This window comes from Anabas testudineus, chromosome 13 (assembly GCF_900324465.2).
Source record: "Anabas testudineus chromosome 13, fAnaTes1.2, whole genome shotgun sequence".
NCBI classification, from domain to species: domain Eukaryota; kingdom Metazoa; phylum Chordata; class Actinopteri; order Anabantiformes; family Anabantidae; genus Anabas; species Anabas testudineus.
The window spans coordinates 14,427,329-14,452,239 of NC_046622.1; the positions used below are offsets into that span (position 1 = coordinate 14,427,329).

The 24,911-nt window shown below is 40.7% G+C and overlaps 1 protein-coding gene across 1 annotated transcript in view; it reads right to left on the bottom strand.

Annotated features, from left to right (window-relative positions):
* LOC113172803 (cGMP-dependent 3',5'-cyclic phosphodiesterase) overlaps window positions 1-24,267 on the bottom strand; it is a 176,236-nt gene extending 151,969 nt beyond the window's left edge. Inside the window, exon 1 of the mRNA XM_026375835.2 lies at window positions 24,039-24,267. Coding sequence (XP_026231620.1) covers window positions 24,039-24,097 — 59 coding nt within the window. The 5' untranslated portion in view covers window positions 24,098-24,267. The remainder of the gene's footprint in view (window positions 1-24,038) is intronic.
* Between the last annotated feature and the right edge of the window lie 644 nt (window positions 24,268-24,911).

Below are 24,911 nucleotides of genomic sequence, written 5' to 3' on the forward strand. Positions count from 1 at the left end.
TTTTGATAGGGTTGCCATAAAATGATTTGTTTCTATCATTTGTGACCCTCTTCAATATCTCTCTCGTCTCCGCTCCCAACACCTGTTTCCAGAAAAACACCCAATTGCTCTATCACACACAGACACACAAACACACCACAGGAAAACACAAACACATACAAGATCATAGATCTACACAGTAAACAATCATAGGGAAACATAGGAAGCAGTGCCATTATCAACATAATGGTCATATATACGGAACGACAAGATCATTACGCTGCCACCCATACACACACAATGAGGATGCACTGATGCAAACCATACAAATTTACAGCACACGTCATTATGATACAAAGGTCAGCCTTTACTTCACTCTCATTCCTCCCTGTCTGTGATACACAGGCACAAAGGAACACACACAATGACACACGAAAAAAACGCACAACCCTTCCCCCGAACACGCGCACACGCATGCAGACACCTTCATCTTTATCACAGTCAGTGATCAAGGGAATGAGAAAGCAGCACTAGAAACCTGCTGTCACCATGGTAACGTGGTCATAACAACCTCCTCTTTTCCTCCTGGTAAAAAACAGACTTCATTCTCTCCTGAATTCCTCCTCTATCTCCCGGCGGTCTCACCCACCTTCTCATTTTATTTCTTGATCTGATCCTCTTACTCTCAGTTTTCTTCCTTCCCATCGTGAAGTCCCGTTCCTTCATCTCCCTCTCTGCTTTCCAAACTCTACACTCTTCCAACTTTCCATGGAGCACCTTTCAGCCTGCCTTTCGCTTGTTACCCTTTCTTCTACTGCCTCCATCTTCGACTAGTACCAGTAGTCTGGAGCTACACTAAGATGTAGTGATGGAGGCAAATGTCCCACCTGAGCTGGCAGAGAATTGATGCAAGACAATTTGAAAAGGACAGATGCAATGCAAAGCATGATATTAGAATAAAAGCACCCAATTAGCAATTTACTGTTACTGTGATATGTTTAGCCAGTCGTGCTAAAATGCAATACACTGCAGTGTGTTACAACTGTGATGCATAATTTGACAGTTTTCACTGTAATATTGCAAAAAAAAAATTATTTATTTTATTATTAGTTATTTGCAACTTCTTGACAGATAAATAGCTAATAAGTATGTGACAGAAAGATGGTTTAAACATTCTGCTATATATAGTAGTAAAACATTAAAAAGTGTGAAATAAACCGATAATTAATAATATTTCTACTTTCTCTAAAAGAAACATTTTTACAGGAGAGGAAACTGAGAAACAAACTTTGCTGCAGATGTTTGAAATTTTAACACACATTATTGCAGTGCATGTTATTTTTTTGTTTCAGTCAAAGTGTTGCAAAGATTTTACAGTCTCTGAAATGGATTTCCACAGAAAAGTATCAAGCAGAAAGCGACGACAGCCTTTAGCACCCTGTCACATTTTTCATGAGGAAGAAAGACGCAGTACGACATTGAGCATCGGTGACTATGGCCCAGAAAGATGAGCTGCAATGTTCTGGATTCCAGATCCTTCACTGAGCAAATGCAATTCACTATTGATTTTAGTTTTTGAAATAATCTAGAACAACATACTGATCCTTTATCACTGAACCACTATTGAGGTCTACTGAATCATGTGCAGAGTTTTCAAGGACAATGTAAACGACCAGTAGGAACCACATGTATGTATAAACCATATCTATAGGTGTACTGACGCTGTTCCAGTTTCATCAGCCTGCTACTGCTAAGACACATGATGGGTTAGCCTTTGCTTTCCCACGGGTGGACTGACAGGTACAGTACAAAGACAAGTCTCCAGAGAGAGAAAACTCTGCAGGAACCTTAGGAGAAAAACACAGAACAAATTCTCAGATGATAAAACAAATGTGATGTCCTACCAGGATTCACAGGGTCACCATGTGTAGCTTGTCATTCCTTCAACATTTTTTTTTTTGATAGAAGTCAATGTAGCTACATATTGAAGAACATTTGTCTGACACAAGTGTTAGGATCAGTGTAAAACCTGCAGCTGCCGGATGACACTGCAAAGCAGTCGCAGCAGACGTACGGCACAGAATGACAGTCTGAGGCGTGTCAAATCCAATGGATTTGGTTCTGCTCTTAGTTTGATTTGCATACAAGTGATTAGACTGCCAAATTTGAGACTGTGTAACTTTGCTGATAGTAAGAAAAGAAAGTGCTGCTCGCTCACATTTTGAAGGTTCAGAATAATCACAGTTCTGGCTAGGTTGCTCACAAAACTTGTTTTTCAATGATAAAACTGCCCTTGTGCGCTCTCAAGTCTCGGCTTGCAGCCTGACATCCTTTTACATTTATTTTGCTTTCACTCAAACATTTTCCCGTTTACCCCTTTGGGCAAAAGAGAAAATGGTCAATTTCTCCAAAATACATTTCACCTTATGTTCGTCATCATGAAAATAACTTAAACACAGCTGTATAGTGTGTCAAATATGATATGAAGAAAACTAATTGCTGCAGAAGCATGAGAGTGAAAATTATTGGCTAAGTTATCACTGTGTTACCAATATTAAAATGTTGACAACTTTTCTTTTTAAGTTAAATATTAAAAAGGGATCATGGGGTCTACTTCTGACACCGCTGTAAACAGTAAACTATCACTCTGCAAATGAGATGAAATTGGTTTTGAGCTGAGTGTATTTGAAAACTGTGTGCACGTGTAAACTGATATGTAAATGTGTGTGCATCTGAATTTTAGTTTGTGTGGTGTCTGTGAACAGGCTGATAAAGAATTCTTGTGAGTTTCTTCTTCCTCTCTCCTCTCTCTCTTATCTTTTCTCTTCCCTCCCTCGCTCTCTCGTCCCGTTTTTCCTCTCTTCTTCACTCTCTCTCTCTCCCCCTTTCTTGTGACTCCCACCCCTTAATCCCCTCACCCACCTCCCCACTGTCACATGTACATTTACTGTTTAATTATTTAGCTGACACTCTTATCCGCAGCGACTTACATTAATGCACACAGAGGAATAAGTGAAAGCAAACATGAAGCGGCAGCTCTGACACGCTCCTGTACACACCTTGACTTCAGTAGAGATAAATGAAGGCAGACGTCCAAACACAAATCATGGCTGGATTAGCAAAACACTGTGACTTTAAATTCACTCTCTGCCCTTCACTGTACAGAGACTTTCTAATAAGGATGAAACGCCATTTTCATCAATACAACAGCACATTAATAATGACCTCTTGTCGGGCTTAACGCCAAGAGACCACTCATATCTTTGATGTCTGACTGAGAGGTGTGGCTAAATGGGCCTAAAATCCAGCTCCACTGAATGTCGGGTCATGTCAGACAGACACAGCAGTACAATGTTTGCAACACTGAAAGTGTATATGTCAGATATTTGCAGTGAAGTTTACTATAACCCAGCATTAAATTTTAGAAACAAGAAACACATGTGAGTTTTTTGCACAGAGAAGGAATGACATACAACAAACATTCCCACATCCTGACTTGAACCAGGGATGTTTCAGTTTTGTGGCATGTGCTGATACCCGCTTAGCCAACTTTGGCCCATAAATGACTTATGTGTCACCCTTATGAAAAGTTTGGGCGACTAAAACAATTTGGTTGTGGAAAGGTCATAGCCATTAGGGAAAGATCATTGTCATTTTTATATTGTTCCAGGTGTCATCAAGTCCCATAACGTGTACCTGAAAACATGAACCTCCTCCCTATGAGTTTTTGTGACCGTCTAAAACGTCACATATATTAGCACTGCCACAGGAAGCCGACACACAGATCATTTGTAAAGCAACATAAAAAACTGAACAGGTTGTGAATTTTGAAACTATTCACTCTTTTCATTATGGTGTGTTTCTTATAGGTCCTGCACATGCAGAGGTGTATTATGAGTTCATCCAGCCGATCAGACCTCAACTAGGTTAGTGTTAATATTGGATTCTGTAAAAGATGTCTTACTACTTATTGTCCTGCAATGAAGTGTATCAAATGTTACAGCTTCTGTTCCTCGTCACTGAGTAAACTACTGAGACTACGACCAGCCCTCCCTCTCCCTGCTCCACCATGTTCTTCTACCATCTGCAACACCACCACAACCTGCACAGGACTTAAGGTAGTAGTCAATTTCAAATACCAATAAATAAAGAAGCTGCAAACCTTGCAGGAATCAATTAAATTCTCTCACTGGTTAGAATCTGGGTAGCCTTCATTAAAAACCTTTGTGCTGGTGATAGTCTGATCTCAAAGCAGGCATCAACAGCACCTCTCCACAGAGCAGATAACTAACTCTTAGAGTTTAGTGCTACGGTTTCACTTCTATTTACGTTTCAACACTGTAGGATGGATATTGGCATTGGAGCTATGGTGTAACAATGCAAATTAGTGCAATTGGTAAATATTTAAAAACACCACAATGATACACGTGTTCTGGACTGATAACAGACATGCCCTGTTTGAAGGTCCATTCAAATAACAATCACTGTTATGGGTGGGTCAATGGGAAAAGTGCGGTATGCTGGGTACGGTATCTGCAGTGGCAAGAAAAAGTATGTGAACCTCTTGTAATTTTGTGATTTTCTGCATTAATTTGTCATAAAATATTATCTGATCTTCATCTAAGTCAAGATTATTAACAAATATATTGTGCCTAAAGGAATAACACAAAAAACTTCATGTCTTTATTTAGAACAACCATTAAAAACCTTATAATACTGGTGGAAAAAGTTGAACCCTTTGAATAATGAACTCAAAAAAGCTAATTTTTAAATAAAGAGTCACATATATTATATCACATGCTTTTTCTTGCCACTATATTTGACCACTGGCTGTGTGTCGACCGTCTGCACCAGCTGTAGTCCATTTACTCCACATTAATATGTATGTTGCACAAATCTGATACATTAAATATTTATCTGTTTTACCAACATCATTACTTTTATGTTGATTCCTAGTTTTAAGTCACACTGGCTCCCTGTGCACTCACACAATGTAATCTTTGCTAAGGACACAATTGGTTGGGTTTTTAATCACTTACTAGAAGACCAGTATCCTAAACAGCAGTCTGTCTATTCCTCTTTTTATGCAGTCACTCTGTAAACATATCTGTAATACTTAACATGGTCCCCACAGGTTCTCCCTCATTTTCTTTCTGCAGCTCATCCTGTGAATACCCATAATCATACACAGCAACATGTAATGATTGAGCAATCTGTCTCCAAGATAACAAAACAATGTCAATACAAAAGACATACACTATGTTATTTTGACATATGACTTAGAGGATACCATTGTCTGCCTTTTAGCTACAATAACTTTAGCTTTAGCTTTTCTTAATTCCTTCATTTTGGCATCATAGTAAACCATAGTGGACAAATGTGTGATTTTTCTCTGTATGAGCAGTCCATCTCTTCCCCCAACTGACTTTCCTTATACATCAGCTTTACACAAATTACCTAAACAGACCCTTAAGCCCAGCAGATATTTATGTACATGTAAATGTACAGTAAAAACATACACCAACCCTCTTACTCAAAGCTGCAATTACGCCGCCACACATTGACGCTGACCTTAAAACAATTACATGCATGAACTGCCTATATACAGTTAAAGACCAAATTATTAAGCCCTCATTTATGAAATCAAACAAAACTCTTAATGTTTCTAAATGGCCTTTATCAAAAGTGTTTGTAGTTGAATTATTTAAAGAAAGAACAAAGACAAAATCTCTATGTTTGATTAAGATATTTTACTAAACAAAAATGACTATGCAAAAATGTTTCAGCCCTCCATCAATAGTCTAACCTTCTGACTCACAACTGACAACAACCTCTTATGGTTTTTACTAACTGGTTGGCACATGGTGCTTGAGGGCTCCTAGCCCATTTGGCCATTGGCAAATTGTTCCGGCTCATCAAAGTGTGTGGTTTCCAAGCTTGGAAATGAACTTTGAGCTCTTGCCACGGATTCTCAAGAGGACCGAAGATCTGGACTCTGACAGGGTCACTCCAGGGACCTTCATTTTGCTGTCCTTGAAAAGGTTTGGGCCAACTTGGAAGTATGCTTTAAGTTATTGTGTTGCTGGAAGACCACTGGCGAATCAACAGCTGAACTGGCAGCAGAATCCTTTACGTTATGCTACAAAATGTGAAAGTAATCTTGGATCCCATGCACCCAAAACAAGGTTCCCTGTGCCGTTCCTTGGGGACAAATAATTTTGTCTTTAAATGTATACTGTACTATTATTACTCTGCCTCTTCTCACTTCGTTGACAATGCAGACACAGCCAAACGCACATGTACACATCATACAGTAAACGTCACGCGTTCTTCTATTAAGCTGAATAAATACACTTGAAAGGAAAGGAGAGGTGTTTGTGTGTGTGCGCTTGAGTAAACAGCGTGCTGGTGTTTGAAGCGATAAGGCTTCCGGTTCTCTGTTGGTTCAGTTCCTGTGTGACACTGCAGATAAGATAGCAATGCCTGTGTATTTACACACACGGATAAATTTACATACATATATGATATGTTTGTGTCACATTTATAAACATACACACACACGTCTGGGTTAAAGCCAAAAACTTCAATTTAGAACACCGTAAAAAGAGAAAGTACTGTAGGTAAAGTGTTTGAACAGACATGCAATGTTGGATTTTGAGTTCTTATAGGAAGTATACAAGAAAGTTACACAGTGTAAAGTGAAAACTAATGAGGAATAATGATTAATTATTATCAATCAATCTATTATCAATCTATCAATTGTTATGTTCTGTGCTCACAAAAAGTTTAAACTCATGCTGCTTTATGTTCTCTGACAACAAAGCGACTTTATCTGTTAGTTAAATTAGTGATTAAATGAGACAGGGAGTAAAGCTGCAGTGCGACACATTCACACAGGCCGGTGATGAAACATTGATGGCCACCTGTTAGCATCAGTGTTGTGTTTCACTGGTGACATCATTAGGACAGCAGACATAATTTCAGCTTCATTTAAATTTGGATTAACCCAAGACCTTTGAGTCCCCAAGTGATGATGTGTATTTAATTTGTTGGGCAAGCTTTTTTGCTTATGCAACACTGAGGATGCTTGGAAAAAATAGAACTGATTTAAATGTGAACAAGCTGGAATGTGCATTACGACTGCTAATTATCATTAATAACTTGTTTTGTTGTGAGCTAATGACCTTCAAAATTCATAGATGTTATATAATCTTGTTTATGAGACTGCAAGAGCAAGAGAGTAAGAGGGCAAACAGATAGATATGGAAGTGGAGGAATAAGAGAGAGAGATCTAAAAACAGACCTGACTTTATTCGATCAAATCAAATAAAGAGAAGGAAAATAAAAAGAGGTGAAGAGGCAGAATGAACAGGAGGTAAAAAGGAAGAGACAATACAAGACAGACCATCAGGGGAGGGAGGGAAGGGAGAAGGGTCATAAGCAAGTTTAATAAGCAACTCCATAACAATAAAACAAGGCAGATAACACCCACACAATAATCTTTCACAAACACAAACAGGTACGCACACACTCGCTCAGATAGTGTAGTAAAGTAAATGGAGCAGCGAGGAGAGCTCCCAAAGAGACATGAGGAGAGAAAGTGTGAGATGAGGGCTACCAGAATTGACAGAGTGGATCATAACCACACAGTCACACGCAAAAGCTTTTCTGTACATGGAGGCGCCAACACGCACAAAAAAAGGGAGCATGCACACGCACACACACGCACACACACACACACACACACACACACTTGTTCTTATATGCATGGATATGGTGACATTTAATCCAGTACCCCTTACAGTGCTAACATGATTTTCCATGGCAAGGTAATTAAGCAGCTCAGCAACCTGTAGACACACACACACACACACACACACACACACAAACACACACACACACAGTTCTACAGTCTGTGACTCACTCCCACACAAAATGCAATCTTAAACACACAGGTGCAATTTAATGAGTCCAGTTTAGCTTTATCTCTCTAACACTGTACTATTCATTAACAGTGACAAAAGGAAAAAGCTGCCCGAGGCCGGAGTGTGTGTGTGTGTGTATGTTTGTCTGTGTAATAAAATCTGTAGTTAAGCAGCCAATTAGACTCTTCAATTAGACCTCTCCATCTACGAGTGCAGCGGCTTACTCCTCTTATCTTCCCGCTTGACTCACTGTACAACAGCGTCCGTGAACGTGGAAGGCTCTTAGTGTGCATGAGAGACAGAGAGACACAGTCTGCCCATGACTTTTTGCCGTAGTGTATGGAGGAGCTCCAGCCTCTGACATTATCACTGATACGTGACGGCATTTTAAAGAAAAAGCGCCTGGAATGACAAGACTGAAATATAATGAAGGTCAATGATGGTTAATAGCAGACCATAAAGCTCCCTAATAACATTTTATACACAGCACCACACACACAAATAAACAAAATCTCTCACTGTCTCACACACACACACAAACACACAAATACAATGACATTTCAGAGGTTAATAGTGTGCGCAAATGCATTATACTCCAGGTCATTTGTCAACATTAGCTTTCTAAAAGGGACAGTTCAGTGATTTGCAAGGGTCTGGCATTTTACACAGTCAGAGTCATTCATTATTAATAGCTGTCATGGAATTATGGACAGGGGAGCGAGAGAGATAAAGAGAGGAAAGAAAGCATCATAAATCAGTGATGACAGCATCTCCCCAAATCATAAAACTTGATCATTAAATTAAAATTCACTGATCACTTCACTTCATATATTATTCATTGCATAATATGGTTCCTTCTGAAATATTTTTAGCAGTAAGTGATAGAGGAGCAAAACTTTACCAAATAATCTAAAGTATTCTCCTCCCTCAAGTCAGTAGTTAGTAGCTTACTATACTATAGTTTTGACATGTCGACAGGTCTCAATCAGCTTTGTACATCTAGACACTAAACAGTTTTTTCCCTTTATTCTTCTTTGCAGAACTGCTCAAACTCCATCAGATTGCATGGGGACTGTGAGTGAAAAGCACTTTTTAAGCCACAAATTCTCAATTGGATTGAGGTCTAGGCTCTGACTCGGCCACTTCAGAACATTAGCATTGTTGTTTTCAACCCATTGGTTTGACCGGGTGATCAGAAAGTCAACTTAAATTATTATGTTGCACTGCTGAGTGTAAATATGCAATTGTTGGCTTGCACAAAAAACAGAGATTTACTGTGCAACTTATTTCCACTGCCTCCCAAAAGTATTCTAATCTACAGTAAACTACTGTAAGTCCAAACTCAAAGGACATGAACTCTTGAACCATCTAAAACACATAAAAACTGAGGTGGAGGCAGAGGAGTGTAAGCAGAATAAATGTTAACCTGATTACATGTCAGTGCTACGGTGAAATAAGTCTGGACCTGCACAAAAAGACAAAGCCCATGAATCCAGCACCAGTGCTGGGTGGACGGTGACAGGTTCTGGAAGAGTGAGAGTCGACTGTAATGTTCTGTTGTTGGTCAGTAAGGTTCATCTCCTCTCTCTTTTTTTTTTATTTTTTATAATGAGTCAGTGTGTCCTTCCTGTTGGGAAGCTAATGGAAGACACACCTAGCAGCTGGCTTCACGAGATAAACACACACATCGACAGGAAACAATTTGGCAGCTCACTGGGCAAAATGGTGGTCATTGGACAATATCCTGCAATAGTCATCTGGCATCGCCATCAGCTACTACAAACACCACCCTTTCCACATCACATTTAATGCATTATTGCAACCATTAAGCAGCAATATCACATTCAGATTTGCTGCCAGATGTCTGTATGAAGGCACCTCAAACATAGAAATAGTCCTTCTGCTTCACACTACTACGACTAGTAAAACGCAGCCAACCATAAGTCAAACTGACGACAAACAAATGTAACTAAGTGGATAATGTGATTTCTTTATTTGTTGTCCGTGTTTGACATATAACAGTCTGGGGTATGATGTGGTCCTGGGGTGCAAGACAAAACTAAAAAAATATATATTAAAAAATAAAAAATCTGTTTTGCAGCTTAGACACACTTTATAAAATAATGGATGTTTTCTCAGGACAACGACAGTATGTTAAGCTGTGGTATTAAGTATTAGTCTAGAAGACCTTAATCATTTTAATCTCGTTCTTGGATGAAAGGTGAAATGCCTTAAAAAAATGTCAAACCGAATCCAGTTGCCGGTGAACAGCACATTTTAGGACAACAATGACCTGGATGACAGAGATTCATGTTGTGAGGATACAGAAACCCCTTTTCCTAGAATTACCCTTTTATGAAACACATTTCACACGAGTAAAACGTTCACAGATAATGTAACGTAAAGTGTTGCTGCTGAATGTTAGTTCACAAGGACTTCAGAAGAGACTGTGCCTCTAAACGTCATCCAGCCAGTGATTGCATTGTCTCCACAATGTAATGGTGAAAGCAGATTATGTAAGATTGTAGTGGTCAGGGTCGACTCAACAAGAGCAGACACAGTACAATACAATAAAAACACCATCAAAGCTCCACATATTGACGCCTCAAGCAGCGAGTGTGTCCAAGTTTACAAAAGAGCTTCTGCACCCACGTTACACATTTTACCTTTGAATGCAGGGCACAAATATTCATTATCCGTCTGTGGGCTTTTATTCCAACTCTTAAATAAGTCTCGAACCAAAGGAAAAATAAGCAGGTTTAGCAGGTGCATTGCAGATAATGCACAAATACACTTTCATTAGTTTTTGTCCAATGCCAAAGTACAAGAAAGCCAATTAATTTGAAAATAATACATGTTTGACTAATTACAAAATAAAGAAAAACTGTAAATAGAGCAATAATAAAAGTCAGTTGGCTTTTCAATAGTGAGAGTTGTTTTAACACTTTGCACATTTGCCTTTGCTCTTGTTGAGGTTCATCCGTGAATCTGTGATCAAGCATCGGCCGTGTTTTAGCTTGTGTTCAGTCACCTACTATGACCGCTCCACGAACGTGAACGATCCCACGTCTTAAGATGCTTTATTGCTGTTCACAGATTCTTCTTTTCAGCTGCTCTGTTCACTTGTCTGCGCCGTTTTGTGAGTAACGATGTTCTTCTTGGAAGTCGTCCACGGAGCCGTTTGCATGTGATCTCCTTCACACTGTCAATTTTCACAGATAATGCTCTTCCCCATCTGTTTGTCAGTGCAACACTGCATTAATAGTAAACTGCATGGGCTGTTTTTCAAGGACAGCGCCTTCTGTTAGCGCTCTTCAAGTGATTCCTAACCACTGCTACATCTTTGTTTTCACTTATGTTCAGTCTTTAAGTACTTTATTAACCTAGTTTCTTACTAGTTCAGCTAATTCCCTCATGTTGCACTAGACACTGAGAGGTAACCACAAAAGGAAAATTAATTCTGCAAAGTGCTGCCATGGAGCAAAGACAGAACATGACATCCCTAAACTTAGATCTGAGACAATCTGGTTGACATTTCAGCCTTTTTCGACTGCTGGGACTTGAACAATAAAGTAATTTTGTAAACACTTCCTCTGTGGTTTGGGACGTCGGGGAAGCAACATTCATTAATAGGTGTGATTTATTTTTGCACACTGTAGTTTTAGACCTCCAAATATCAAAACTTAACTGCCTAACATCCGTCACATCTCACATTAGCTCCCTGTTGTCCACCATCTGTCCTTCCATTTTTGGAGGAGGCCTGCCGGTGTACCTCTATGAATAAATTACAGCTGGGACCTAACAATACAGTAACACATAACAAAATGGAAAGAGAAAGGTGGTGAGAGACAGGGACCGAGGGGGGAGGATAACATCACTGCTGGGAGTGGGAGCAGGTGAGGGAGAGTGAGGGAACGTGGGATGAGAGAGAGAATAGAGACAGAGGGAGGAGGTAAACCCACTTGGTCTCTGTTGTAATGTATTATGTATCAGAATCAGCAGACCAGCAGAAAAAGGCATCAGAAGAAGTGTATTCTCACATGCGTATGCGCCTGTGTACAACGTGCTTCATGCACAATAAAAGACTTCAACAGAACTTTGTATTCATTATTAGTAGAGCTAATTAACTGTAGCATTGATTTTCAAAAGAAGCCAAAAAGTGTTTTTACTTTTAAAAGCGGCACATACTGTAATCTGCACTTGATTTGTGCATGTTTTTCAATATTTCTATTAATATATATTAACAAAATCCTATCAGATTATTTACTGTGAGCTGCAGAAGACAGGAGTGGTTGCAGGGACAGGATGAACTTTTATCCCCCGCATTTATAAAACTAAGAAATTGTCTCATAAAGCAAAGTTGTGACTAAAAGAAGAGGCGTAACATGCTGTTAGCAAGCAGTGAGATTAAAAACAAAAGGACAGAGGAGGTGAAAGGAGATACTGGAGACAAAAGACACGAGAAAACACAGAAGACTTCGTTTTGATGGCCTGTATCTAATACGATGTACCCAACTTCAATACAGCATGAAGAATAAGAAAAACAAGGGAGGAAAAACTGAAAAAAAAAAAGTGCAGGAATAACAATAATGAGAACAGGGGAAGCGGTAGAGAGTTGCTTTAGTCTTGATTAAACACACATCTGAGCCTGTTACTCAAGTCCACATGTCTGTCTCCTTTCCAAACTCTTCACCCTGACTGTCCCCCTTCCTTTTTTTCCAGTGCTGGACTGAGTTTTGAAAACTTCTATAGGGAAACATCAAAACCTCTAAAATCTGATATCAAGGAATCTATGAAACAGCAGCCCGCACAAGCACCACAGACTTTTGTCTGCTAAATAATGTTATGTTTTCTTTTTGAAGTCTGATCTTCAAATGTGTGCACTGCAGTGGAAATTACAGTCATTTGTTGTTTAATTTACAAGTTAATGGTTTGGGTGCTGTAGTAAATTTCTTTTGATAAAAGTGTCAACTCGGATTTGTTTCACAGACAAACACGGCATTTGGCCCAAAAGTCGACAAATTATGCTGATGTCTTGCTCACAGTGAGGGATGCAGACCAACTGTGCTCCCCTTGCTATAACCATCTGCATATGGAGGAGTATGAAGTAAGAGATGTACAAAGCAGAGCATCTCCCCAATTTAAAATGTAAAATCAACAGCTGGAGGTGCATATAGCCTGTTCCCTTTTCAGTTTGGTTTCATTAAGTGCAGCTGTTCTGAGCACAGCAGACTATGAGGTTTTGTGGAAACAATGTTCTTGTTCAACCTTCAGGCTTCCTCCTTCCATTGCAGCCCAGAAAACTGTTTTCTGAATGTGAGCCTGTCAGTCAGACCAAGCAAGTGGTATGAGCAGCTGCGTGGTAGAAAATAAGAAGTCAACACATCACAAACACTATCAGCACAAGGCGGAACTGTGTTTCAAAGAAGGCCGGCACCAGTCTGAACTAAATCCACCTCCTCATTACTGACTTCAAATTGTTGGTGACATCAAAGTAGCTTCCAGACTGCCTAGTTAGGCACCACACAAGCTCTGCCTCGATGCAATCTCACCACGGAGAAAACAGGCGATGCTGCTGCACACAACCTCTCATCAAAAGGCAAAGATGAGGATGAAAGAGACGGTCAGCGAAGAAGACGGGGATAAACAGAGCGATGTAGATGCAAAGTGAGAGAGGCAACAAAAAAAAAACAGATTATGGCAGAGAAATGGAAAAAAAAGACAAAAGAGATGAAAGCAAGTGTGCCCTCCCTGAGACATCAATCCACTCCACTATTAGAAGGCTTCTCAAAGTAGACTTTAAAAAGGTGCAATGGGTCCATCAAAGACTTAAACTCTCACGCCTCGCCGAACAACACGCAGGTTAGTGCTATGAAAGATGCACAAACTCTCACCGTGTTGACTTTGATGTTAATAAGGACGACGCACCTGGAGACCACACATGCACACCTGGAAGCTCCATCGGATGAAAAACAAAGCTGGAGCAGGAAGCACGAATCCAAAGACATGTGCACAGTACATGTGTTCGTGCACATGCACAGTACACAGGCATGCACGACCAACACATACATCCCTTCTTTACCCCCTGCTGGCAGGAAAAATTGTTCTTTTTTTTTTGTGCTCAACTTGACTTGAAAGGACTTTTTTTCCCAATAGAAGAGAAAAAAAAAACATACAGGGCAGAACGGGATAGACAGAGAGAAGATGTGCCTCTAGGCAATTATGACTGTCTATGTGTGCGTCTCGTTGTGTGCATGTGTGTAGACTATGCATGATGGGAAAGTGCGAAAGGTGACTAGTTGGGGTCGTTGATGACACAGAAGAAAATGGAGAGAGACATACTGACAGATGTAAGTAGAATGAAAAAGGAATTTGCCAGACAGCCAGCTGCACACACACGCACACACACACACACACACACACACCTAATTGTTTGAAAGTCTTGCAGAAGAGCTGTGAAACAGTTTGGCAGGATGGCGTGGAAATCATTAGCATTCAGACTGTATTTCCTCAGTTTGATTGGCTGTTAAAGCAACAGCTCTATGATATGCTAATTACATGCTGAGGAGCCACCCCACCAACAATTTCCATCTCCGAAACTCTTTTACTGCTAAACGATAACACACGGAGGCAGACACCAGCTACACACAGAGACACACACACACACGTGCGCGCGAGCGCTGACAGACACAAATGCAAACACTCTCCTGCAGTGTGAATCTCAAGTTCTTAATTAGAGTTTATGCTCATTTTGCTGCCCTGCTGTCAAGACATATAAGAGTCTCGGTGTGTGCTTCTGTCGGTTCATGAACATGTGTGTCTCGACTGGGAAACGAGTAAGAATCAAGAACAGCCTGTGTGTTCTGTCTCTACGTGCATGTGCACTAAACTGTGAGGTTTTTAGTCCCTGTCAAAAGTCTGAGTCGTCTAAGATGTGGAAAGGCGTCTAATCTAGACACGGGTACCTAACACATAAACACATCGCGCCTTACACTGGCACAGGCTGGACTCAAGCACAGCAGTGTTCTGAGTGATACATTAATGACAGCGCTCTATATCTATCTATCTATGTCTCATGGTTCTTCTTGTGCTGGGAGAGTACCTACCCCCCAAAGCTGGAGCTAAACCTAGATAGTCACTCAAAACTGTGCTCTAAGAAATGTGGTCATTCTCAGTTCCTGCAGTGCAAACATGCAGAAGACTGGACTTCCTCCAACAGCTCAGAGAAGTATGAAAAAGTCCCTCCAAGCCAAAAGCACTGAATGAATTGCAGACTGTGCAAAGTGGTTAGGTTGAACTGTAATTATAAAGAAAGACCACTCATAAAGAGATACTTAAGTCTTTAAACTTAATGGATGTCCATCCAATAGTCAACATATTAGCACTGCCATCAATAAAGCAATAATAATGGTGATAGTGCTGCTAAAAACAAGTGCACAGTGGTTATTTAAACTGTTTTGTAGGAGTTTAACAACCCTCACGGTTGCTTTAAGTAATTTTATTTATTGGATGTAATACACCCTACTGAAAGCACAGTATCCATTCACGTGACTTGAAGATTATGTGTAAACATACTTCTCTGCCTGCACGTCCAGAACATGACCTAATGCAGCTCTATTGTCCCTCACAGTAGAGGTTTACCTCTGTTTCTGGCACCTGCTCGCAGTCGTTCTTTGACTTTTAGAAGTGTTCAGCTCCTGCTGGCTGAAGTGATTACACACGTGTAAGTGAATATATTCCTACAAATGTACTTAAACGCGTCCAGTCTACGACACAGTTCGATTACAGTCACTTGATTTATAATACTCTGCTGTGCCATTCAAAAGCCTTTAGCACAAGCACTTAACATTTCTATTCATCTGTATCTGGACTGTGTTGTGGAAATGAGTGAGTACTCTGTGACAGTGTTGTATACATAGTTGGATAAGAGTTTACGTAATGTCCATCACATGTTTTTAAAGCACCAGTTTTCTGTGAAAGGAGTTCCTGATGTCTTTGGCCTCCCACAGTTGTTTGACTCACCCCGGTGCAGATGTTATGATCCGAGCTCTGTGGGTCTGTCCGCAGCTCGTCACCATTCACTGAGTGCACTTCCTGAAGTTTTCTACCTAAAACACTAAACAGCTTTTCCAAGTATTACTCCAAATGATATTTCCTACATATTAGCAGTTGCTGGTGTAAGTTTTAATTCAGTTTATATCATGTTTATCGATGAATATGCTTTATATTTATGTTTCTCTGGTTAGTTTTATTCATCTTGTCAGGGGTCTTTTTATTTATGGGTTTCATCAAGGATCAATACTAGACGAGTTTTTTTTTAACTTATCAAACTGTAGGACCAAATTCAGAAGCTAATTTTACTGTCAAATCACATTCATTGTCATATTGCCAACAACCCACTCCAAACATCAACTTCGCAGTATTGGCTGTTTGTGATCGGCCACCGTGATCTCTGCAGTCTTTCTGCAGGCGACCACGTTTTTGAAATCAGACTGTGTCAATCTGCCTGAGTGAGGAAGTAAGGATGTTAGATGTGCTGTCTCCTCTTCAGTCCTTCTTTAATTGTATTTTAATGTAACTGGATTTTTAAGATTGCATTCTGTCCCACTTTCGCCACACAATTAAAACAACACAGTGGCAGACAAAGAAATCTAATATTACTACTAGTGGACACTGTGGTGTCTCATGCTAATACAGTAGATTCTAAAAACTGCAGAAAAGGTTGCATACTGTTAGCTCAGGTCTTGCTCTCTAATGTACTTGGCATATCTAGTAAAACAAGCAGTGGGGAGCACAGTCACCCTGCTGGTTCTATTCGAGCCGTGGTGAAGAGCAATCACCCGGTGTCCCAAGTGAAAATTAGTCTGTATTAAATGGTGAGAATGAAAAGCAGCTGGACTCTGAGAGCTGAGGAGCAGGACTGGGTAAACATAGGTAAAATTACATACAAATATTAAATGTTTAACTAGTAAAAAAGAGGTCTTAGAAAATAAAATATATACCTTGCGACAATAAAGCCAGCACTAATCGATATGACTAAAATTAATGCTGCAACTAACCATTACATTTTTTACTATCAATCAAGATAATTAAAATAATATCATTAGGTCTAAAAAATATAGCAAAACAGTAATAAAATTAATTACTATATTGTGTTTATCACATTGTGACAGTTCATACACTGATGTGGTTACGTACTCTATATGAGTGATGGAAAGCGACAATCTGCGTTTATCTGAGCTGTGTCGTATATGAAGGGACTATTTTAAGACCATTATTATTTCCTGCATAGATTTTCTCTTCCTACCTGATTATAATTCAATATTGAGTATTATCTTGGTACTAGCAGCAAACCATCACATGGAGGTGCACATATTTTGATAAAAAATATTCAACTAATAGAGAAATTAGTTAGAGCAGCATGGTGGTTTCTAATAAATAAGCTCTCATTAAATATGTAAAAAAGCATAATATTTTCAGGAAAGGGCAGGAGGTATATTAAAGGATTATGGGAGGTTGTCTGCAGATGGAACATGAATCTTACACTTTGAATTTGAACTAAGAAAAACACATGCTGGTTTTGTTTGTAGAAAAAAGACTAAATAAAAAAAAAAAAGATTAACTTTATATAACTTAATATTTCTCTGATGTATGCCCTTTTGCATTATGGTAATATTGTTTGGGCCAGTGGCTACTACTCTAATTTCCATGTTTTATGTACTGCAAATTTGCAATTTTGTAAGACTAAACTCCAGTAGAGAGGTAAGTCGTGAATGTTTTAGCATACAGTGCACCATAAATATTTATGTGAGGTGTGTTTATACACAAAAATATTATGTATACACACCAATGTCCCCCATTTTACACAAATGTGTGGTTTTATTTTTTCTGTCTCGTGATGAGTTGATTATGCATATTGTCACTTACAAACAGTTTCTGTATGTAAGTGACTTATACCTCTTCTCAAGTTACTGCTTCAAGTTACTAAAAGGTTAAGTCTAACCTTGTATTCACATTTGGATCACACATTGTGTGTTTGCAAAAGTAATTTTAGTAAAAACCTAATACATCCCGAATATGACATCTATTTGGATAAATCTAGTTGACAACCATGCACTCAGCTGTCAGTGGTTCCCTGTAAAGATATGTCCTAAGGAATAATGACAGAAGAAAAAAAATGTGCACTGTCACAAAGTCTTTGAAAAGAGACACACACACACACACACACACACACACACACACACACACACAGACACGCACACAGATTCAGTGAAGAACAAACATGCTCACAAGAACAAAAGGTGTTAATTCATGTGTAATAAGACCCATACTGTGCTGTGTACAGACAGATCAAGAGAGGAAAACACTGCCTCTATATAATACCTCTATATGAAGGGTAACCTGTGACACCATTAGTTGCCAGGCAACCTGGACTACTCTTTGGATGAAGCACCTGCCCTTCATCTATCAAGTCATCTCAGCTGCCCCGTCCTGTCTCTGTCACACCTGTCTCCCTCTTTCTATATCTGTCAGCTGAGCGGAAACTCAGAACAGAAAGGTATGAAAAAAAAAAAGGCAAAACAGGTGGACGAGGCAATAACACAAAGAAGGTGATGAAGAGAGTGGACAACTGGTGCGTTGGCAATAATAAGACCATTGAACAACCAAAGCCATATACAGACTGCGAGGAAAGACAGGTACTAGCTGCCCATGTTTCCATGTGATCAGAAAAAAAACATCACCGTGTTTCAATTTGGCGATAGCTGCTGAGAATAAAGTTAAGTTAAAATAGAGAGTGTATATTGTCCTGCAGACAGAAATACAATCAGTCTTTTGTGAAAACAATTCCAGTGTGTGTACACATGCCTGTGTGACGGTATGTCTGCGTATGTGTGTGCAGTATGTTTCTGATGTTTGCGGGTTCGTACGCTGCTGAACGAGTCATTTCATTCAGCACTACAAGCTCCACAAACCTCTGAATGTCCCAAATGCCACACTTACAGCCTGTCAGTGGTTTTATCTCTGTGTGAGTAAATCAATAGAGCTGATCAATAAGAAAAGGCCCTGCAGCCAGAGCAAGAGGTAGCGAAGCAATGGAGCACATTCTGCTACTCCACTGTGGAGACCAAGCACAACCACGCCGATAATAACAGGCACAATAATAACTTCTGTAAGAACATCAATATAACTGTGGTCAACAAACTATTAAATCTATAGCAGCAAAACAATGGTATTAATAACAGAGAAAGACATGGAACCACAACAGCAAGCATCTGCAGCTACAGCAGAACAACTGCAAAAACATCTGCTAAACCCACAGCAGCCGAAAAAAAAAACAACAACTGCGGATTCACCAGAGCAGCACATGATGAATTTAAGCAATATCAGCAATAAAAGGTTAAAAGAGACAACAACACATATCATGGCAGCAGAACTAATGACACACGCTGCAAAACGACATCAAAATTAAATCATGTTCAGCTGAACAGAGTCGTGGGATTGACCACAAAGCCGTTTTATTCCTCTTACCTGCACAAAATGATCACGCACAAATCACACAAGCGTGTTCCTTCACAGGCTTGACGGTACTACCGCGTCAGAGGAGCGCCCATTCAGAGCCACACTGAACTTTTAACATGTGTGAAAGTGGTTTTGTGTCTGTTCGTCTGAAAACATCTTCAACACCAAACTTCACAGGTACTAAAGGCGGGTGTCGAATCCCATGTGCAGTATGACGTTATTAGGTTTACGGCTATTTTGTCCCCAGGTTGTCAGTAAAAACATGTCTTTACCCCCCATTATCCCCCCACACGTATACATTAAACACACACACACAGACACCTGCAGTGTCTATCAAAGAGGTCTCACACACACACACACACACACACACACACACACACACACACACACACACACACACACACAGCAGTTGTAGCCACTGTCAAAAACCTTCAAACACAGTCATGGCTGTCTATTGAATGAGTGGCAGAAACACAACTGTACCCACACATACACACACACAGCTGTAAACACGCAGACCGTCTTAGGACACACACACACACACACACACACACACACGCGTACATGCACACAAACAGAAAACACCTGTCTGTGGCAACAATCCATAGAGATAAGAAAGCTGACAGGAGCTGCTGGAGCCAAAGCTGGAAACCATGGGAGCTGTCAGGCTCATTTCACCGTGACACTTTTAGCCACACACACACACACACACACACACACACGCACACGCAAGACTTTGTAACTATTATACAGTGTGTTGCACTTTCCCAAAACTTTAGCCCAAACACCCGCTGGAGCATCTTATGCTGAAATGAAGATGATCTTAAACATGTAAGTGTGTGAGTGTGACTGTAATTCTAGCCTCCATCTTTAAAATAACTCTTCCTAATAAGGTGTGAGACACAGTCATCACAAGTGACCAGCTGGCCAGGTTTTCTATTCTTGTGTTGAACCTACAATAGAAACAGCAGAGGCAGCATGCAAACTTAGACTGATAAACACAGCTAAGTGGTTCCAGTTCCCAAAACAAATCAAATGCAGGAGAGTCTCTCTAGTTAATTTGATGCTGCTGCTGCTTTTTCAGCTACGTTTCCAAAGCGTCTTTCACTACACAGGCAGAGTTAGTCTTTGTATTAATCAGGAACATAACAGTTCAGATTCATTGAATTCAATCAAGAGCCAGACCCAGAATCCCAACGTTAGTAGATTAAATCTGCTGAATTTATTAAAGATCTACGCAGATGACTGGCAGCGTTGGGAACTGAATTTTAAGTTTGGTGATAGGTTTATTACCCCACATCCCCTTGGCAGTCATAGTGGATGTCTCTCTTCTCTCACACTCTTGGACTTTTAAATGTTTTTTTTTTTTTTTTTTGCACAGGTGATCGTCTTTTGAATGGATTATCCAGCTGTTAGAGCTTCCCTGCGTTCAGACTCTGACAGCCATCTCATAATATTCATGCAGACAATTAATGGGTGCATTCATTAAGCTCAAAAATAATTACATACTTAATTTACAGCTCAACTAGAAGACAGGATTTCTTTTACTATGAACATGCACCGTTTCTATTTTTTAGGGCTCAATTGAAAGTATTCTCTGCAGATGTTAATTTGAATATAAAGCAGTTAATGACCATTTACGAGTCTGAGTATCCATGTCGTACTTTTCTCTCAATACTCTACACACAGTAAATGACAGTGGATAGATGGATAAGTCACTGAATGGAAAGCTTTTAACCCAAATGCTTTGCTGAAACCTACTGTACATATTCTCTACATGTCGTACACAAACATGTGACACACAATGGTTTCTCTCTGCTTTCACTTCATCTCCCTCTTTCCATCTCTGTCTCTTTTCACTCTCCCTCTCTCCCTCTCTCTCTCTCTCTGAATATTTTAGTATTGATGAGCCCATTACTGACGATAACACAGTGCAATGTCAGCATCCTTTCCCTCTCTCTGTCACACACACACACACACACACACTTTCTGATCAGGAGTCAGGTTTCAACTCTGCTGCTGCTGCTGCTGAATACTTCTGTGCATTCTGTGTGTGTGTTCAGCGGGAGGCTGGGAGACCTGACTTCCTGGCATCAATCCAGTAAATTACTATATTTTTCAGGCTTAAACTCTTTTACATGCACAAGCACACAAACACACGATGTCTGTTGGCTGCCAAAATGGTGGCAAGACGACAAACAAAGTGCATTCAATACAAACAGGTCCTCCTTAGAAGGCTTTTCATAACACACAAACACACAAACACCAACATAAAGACTAAGAATTAAGGCAGAATAGCCATTTAGACAGAAAACGTGATTTCAGGAGCTACAGAGATCGGCCTGTACTTCACATGATGAAGAAATGTCTCTCAAAGCAACAATCCAGCGGTCTCAGATTCAAGAAATTGATTATGGATGAGAACACAGGCGGCCGTGGATGTTTGTCCTGGAACTGTTCAGCCTGAACGGTTTTATTTTAGCATAATGCTCAATCATAGGAGTGTACTGGTGTGACATCAGCTCCTGTGTATTTTGTGATAGCATCACATTTCATGACCTTCACCGATCACCGATGCAAAGCCTCTAAGTCAAACAGACTCCAGCTTTAGGGAAGCAGGTGAGACCAGCTACTGAGACTAATTGTACGTCAGAGATCTTTGACGTCCACCTGGCAGATTCATTATTCCTCCTCAGCTCTTGTTATCTCCTCCAAGATTGGCCAACAAATGCCCAATGTTACGAGCTTAAGCTTGTCTTTCCTGACAAGCACCTGTGAGGTGAATAAAAGCCATTCTCCCACAACGACTTACTTATTGAATCCTAACCAGTAGTGAAGGAGGAGATTTAAAAAAAAAAAAAAAACAGTGCAAAACACTCTCTAGCAGGGATTTTTAACCTTGAGACACGGATGCACTTGAAACTTGATATGAGGAAGCTTTCACTAATACTTTTGTGCAATCACTGTGTAATGGCAACACAATGTTATTATCCACAAATGATGCTATTCAGCTATGATGGGAGGAGGGAGGGGACTGGTAGTATTAAAAAAACACAGTGTTGGCACCAAGACCTGCCCTGAGGGAAGCTCTCAGCATACAGTACAGTGTGAGCATGCTGTTTGATCAGCCATATGTTTTGATCCCTCTCGCTCAACACCACCACCACCAGCGGTGGCGTCACTTAATTAAATAGAAGCCGCTGTGTGTTTACTTTGATGAACCAGGAACAATATCAGGACCTTATTAGCTAACATTTAGCTGAAGCCAGAGTGTGGCTCTGACATTTAGAAGCGCGTGTTTTTTTCCAGACAGGTGCTGCCGTGGAGGCTCATGACTAAGAGCGGGGCTCCAGTATACAACAGCGCAAATAATGACCTCAACACAACATAAACATCACTATAAGCTCAGCTGAGCTATTGCAGAGCGCAACACCGGGCTGCTATTGCATTATATTCGTTTGAATGATTGTGTCAGCTTCTTTTGATCCACAGCACATATTTGCCATCCTGTGAAAACCATTTATCTCCAAAATGTCAACTTTGCATGACCAAAGAAAACAGCCTCTGGGTCGAGAATGAACTTTTACAGTGAAAAACAGCCTTGTTTCAAAGTCTGCGATGATGCATTTTTGGCGTTTCAGGGGAGAAAACTGCACAGAAGGACCATTTATCCTCATGTGTGTCTAAAACCTTGAATGTCTCCAAATTTGGTGATACAGGGATACCACTTAGGCAACGCGTGTAGTGTTTTAAAAAGGGAATAAAACGTGGTTTTGTACTTTACAGATGGATTATATAACATATCTAACATAAGAACAACTTCTGGCTGCCAGGTTATGAAAAGTCGCTCTGATGGGGGGTTTGATGATAAAAAAAAAAAAAGATAAAAATAAAAGATTCTGTGAAGTAATCAGAAAATACTTAATACGTTTCTAAATGTAAAAGTTTAAAATTGGATTTTGGTGCAGTTGCTCTGCAGCCAGGTGAAAGAGTTCAATCATTAAATCATTCAAATAGATTTTTCCGTAACCTAGCACCCGAAAAGTTTAACTCATTGCTGGCTCTAAACTGATCTATAGAGCATTAGTTAATAATTAATGAACCTTTAATAAGACTATTGGTTATAATTTATAAACCGTTTATGAAGGTGAGGCAACAATGGCTCAGGCCAACCAGCTTTTTAGGATCAAATGTTTTGCTCAGACCTTTAAAAACATTCTGACTAGCAGTGAATTTCAGGACCAGACACTACAGGTGTCTCCAAACTGGACGATCAGAGGACGAGTGGCCTGTTAGAGTAGAAACCATCAACCAGGATCCAAAGGCAAGATAAGGTCACTCAACTGTAGATCAGCATCTGGAGCAGCGACACACACTGATGGAGGCGTGTTCCCCGCTTCATGCTGACAGACCCCTGCACACTTTACCCGGGCTCCTCTCTGCCACTGTCGGGGGTGGGGTGGGGGGGATACTGACACCCAGCAGTCCCACTCACACCACTACTACACCACCGCTCTGATTCTGGCTCAGTGCTAGGCGCCATGTGCCCTCAACAGTCATTCAGTTTGAGAAGTGAGCAGGTCACACATGCACAATCATCAGAGGCGCACTTACATCTCGGAGGACGGAGGTTGGCTACGGCAGAGGAGCGCGTGTCCGCACGCTTGTCCCATCGCGCATCCTCCCGGTTAAACCCAACAGCTGCAGTCAGTCAGGGGGGACCTGAAGGAGGAGGGAGAGGGAGCTGCCTGTCTGTCTGTCTGTCTGTCTGTGTGTGTGTCTGTCTGTCGGGCTGGGAGGCGTGGAGGAGGACAGACGATGGTTAGATGGAGAGATGTTTGGGTGTGTGCTCCGCTCGCTCCTCTTCTCTCCTCTCCCTTCTGTCCGCCTCTCTCCCGTCTGCACTCCGCTGTAACTGATACTCGAGCTGTTGAGAGAGGATCTAATAGACTGAGCAGAGAGAGAGAGAGACAGAGAGAGAGACACAGAGAGAGAGAGAGAGAGAGAGAGAGAGACACAGAGAGAGAGAGAGAGAGAGAGAGCTCAGCCGGTACTTTCACGTCCAGCGCCACATGGACGCACGAACAGGGAAATGCGCGTCAGTCAAACCGGAGCTGAACGACTGTCATCCTCGAGTAGCGACACTTGATCCGTGGAAATGAAAGTTGCGTTGCAGCTGAACATTCAACTTCCACGTATCTTCACACCTCAGCTGCGCATTTCCACACGACTCCCACCGTGCACACGCCTCCTCGCGTCCAGCCCCACGGAGAAAGGATATTTTACGACAGGACTCCCTGCACAGACAGAGGAGATCTTATCGCCCTAAGTGCCTCATGGTGGCACGGTTTTATTATTACACTACATGTTAGGCTCCACTCTAATGTGTGTGAGTGTCAAGGTCCAACACGGAGCTTCTGCCTTTTATGGCCTTTCCAGGACGCACAAGGAAGCAGCAGGAAGTCCCTACAGGAGCAGTGAAACGGG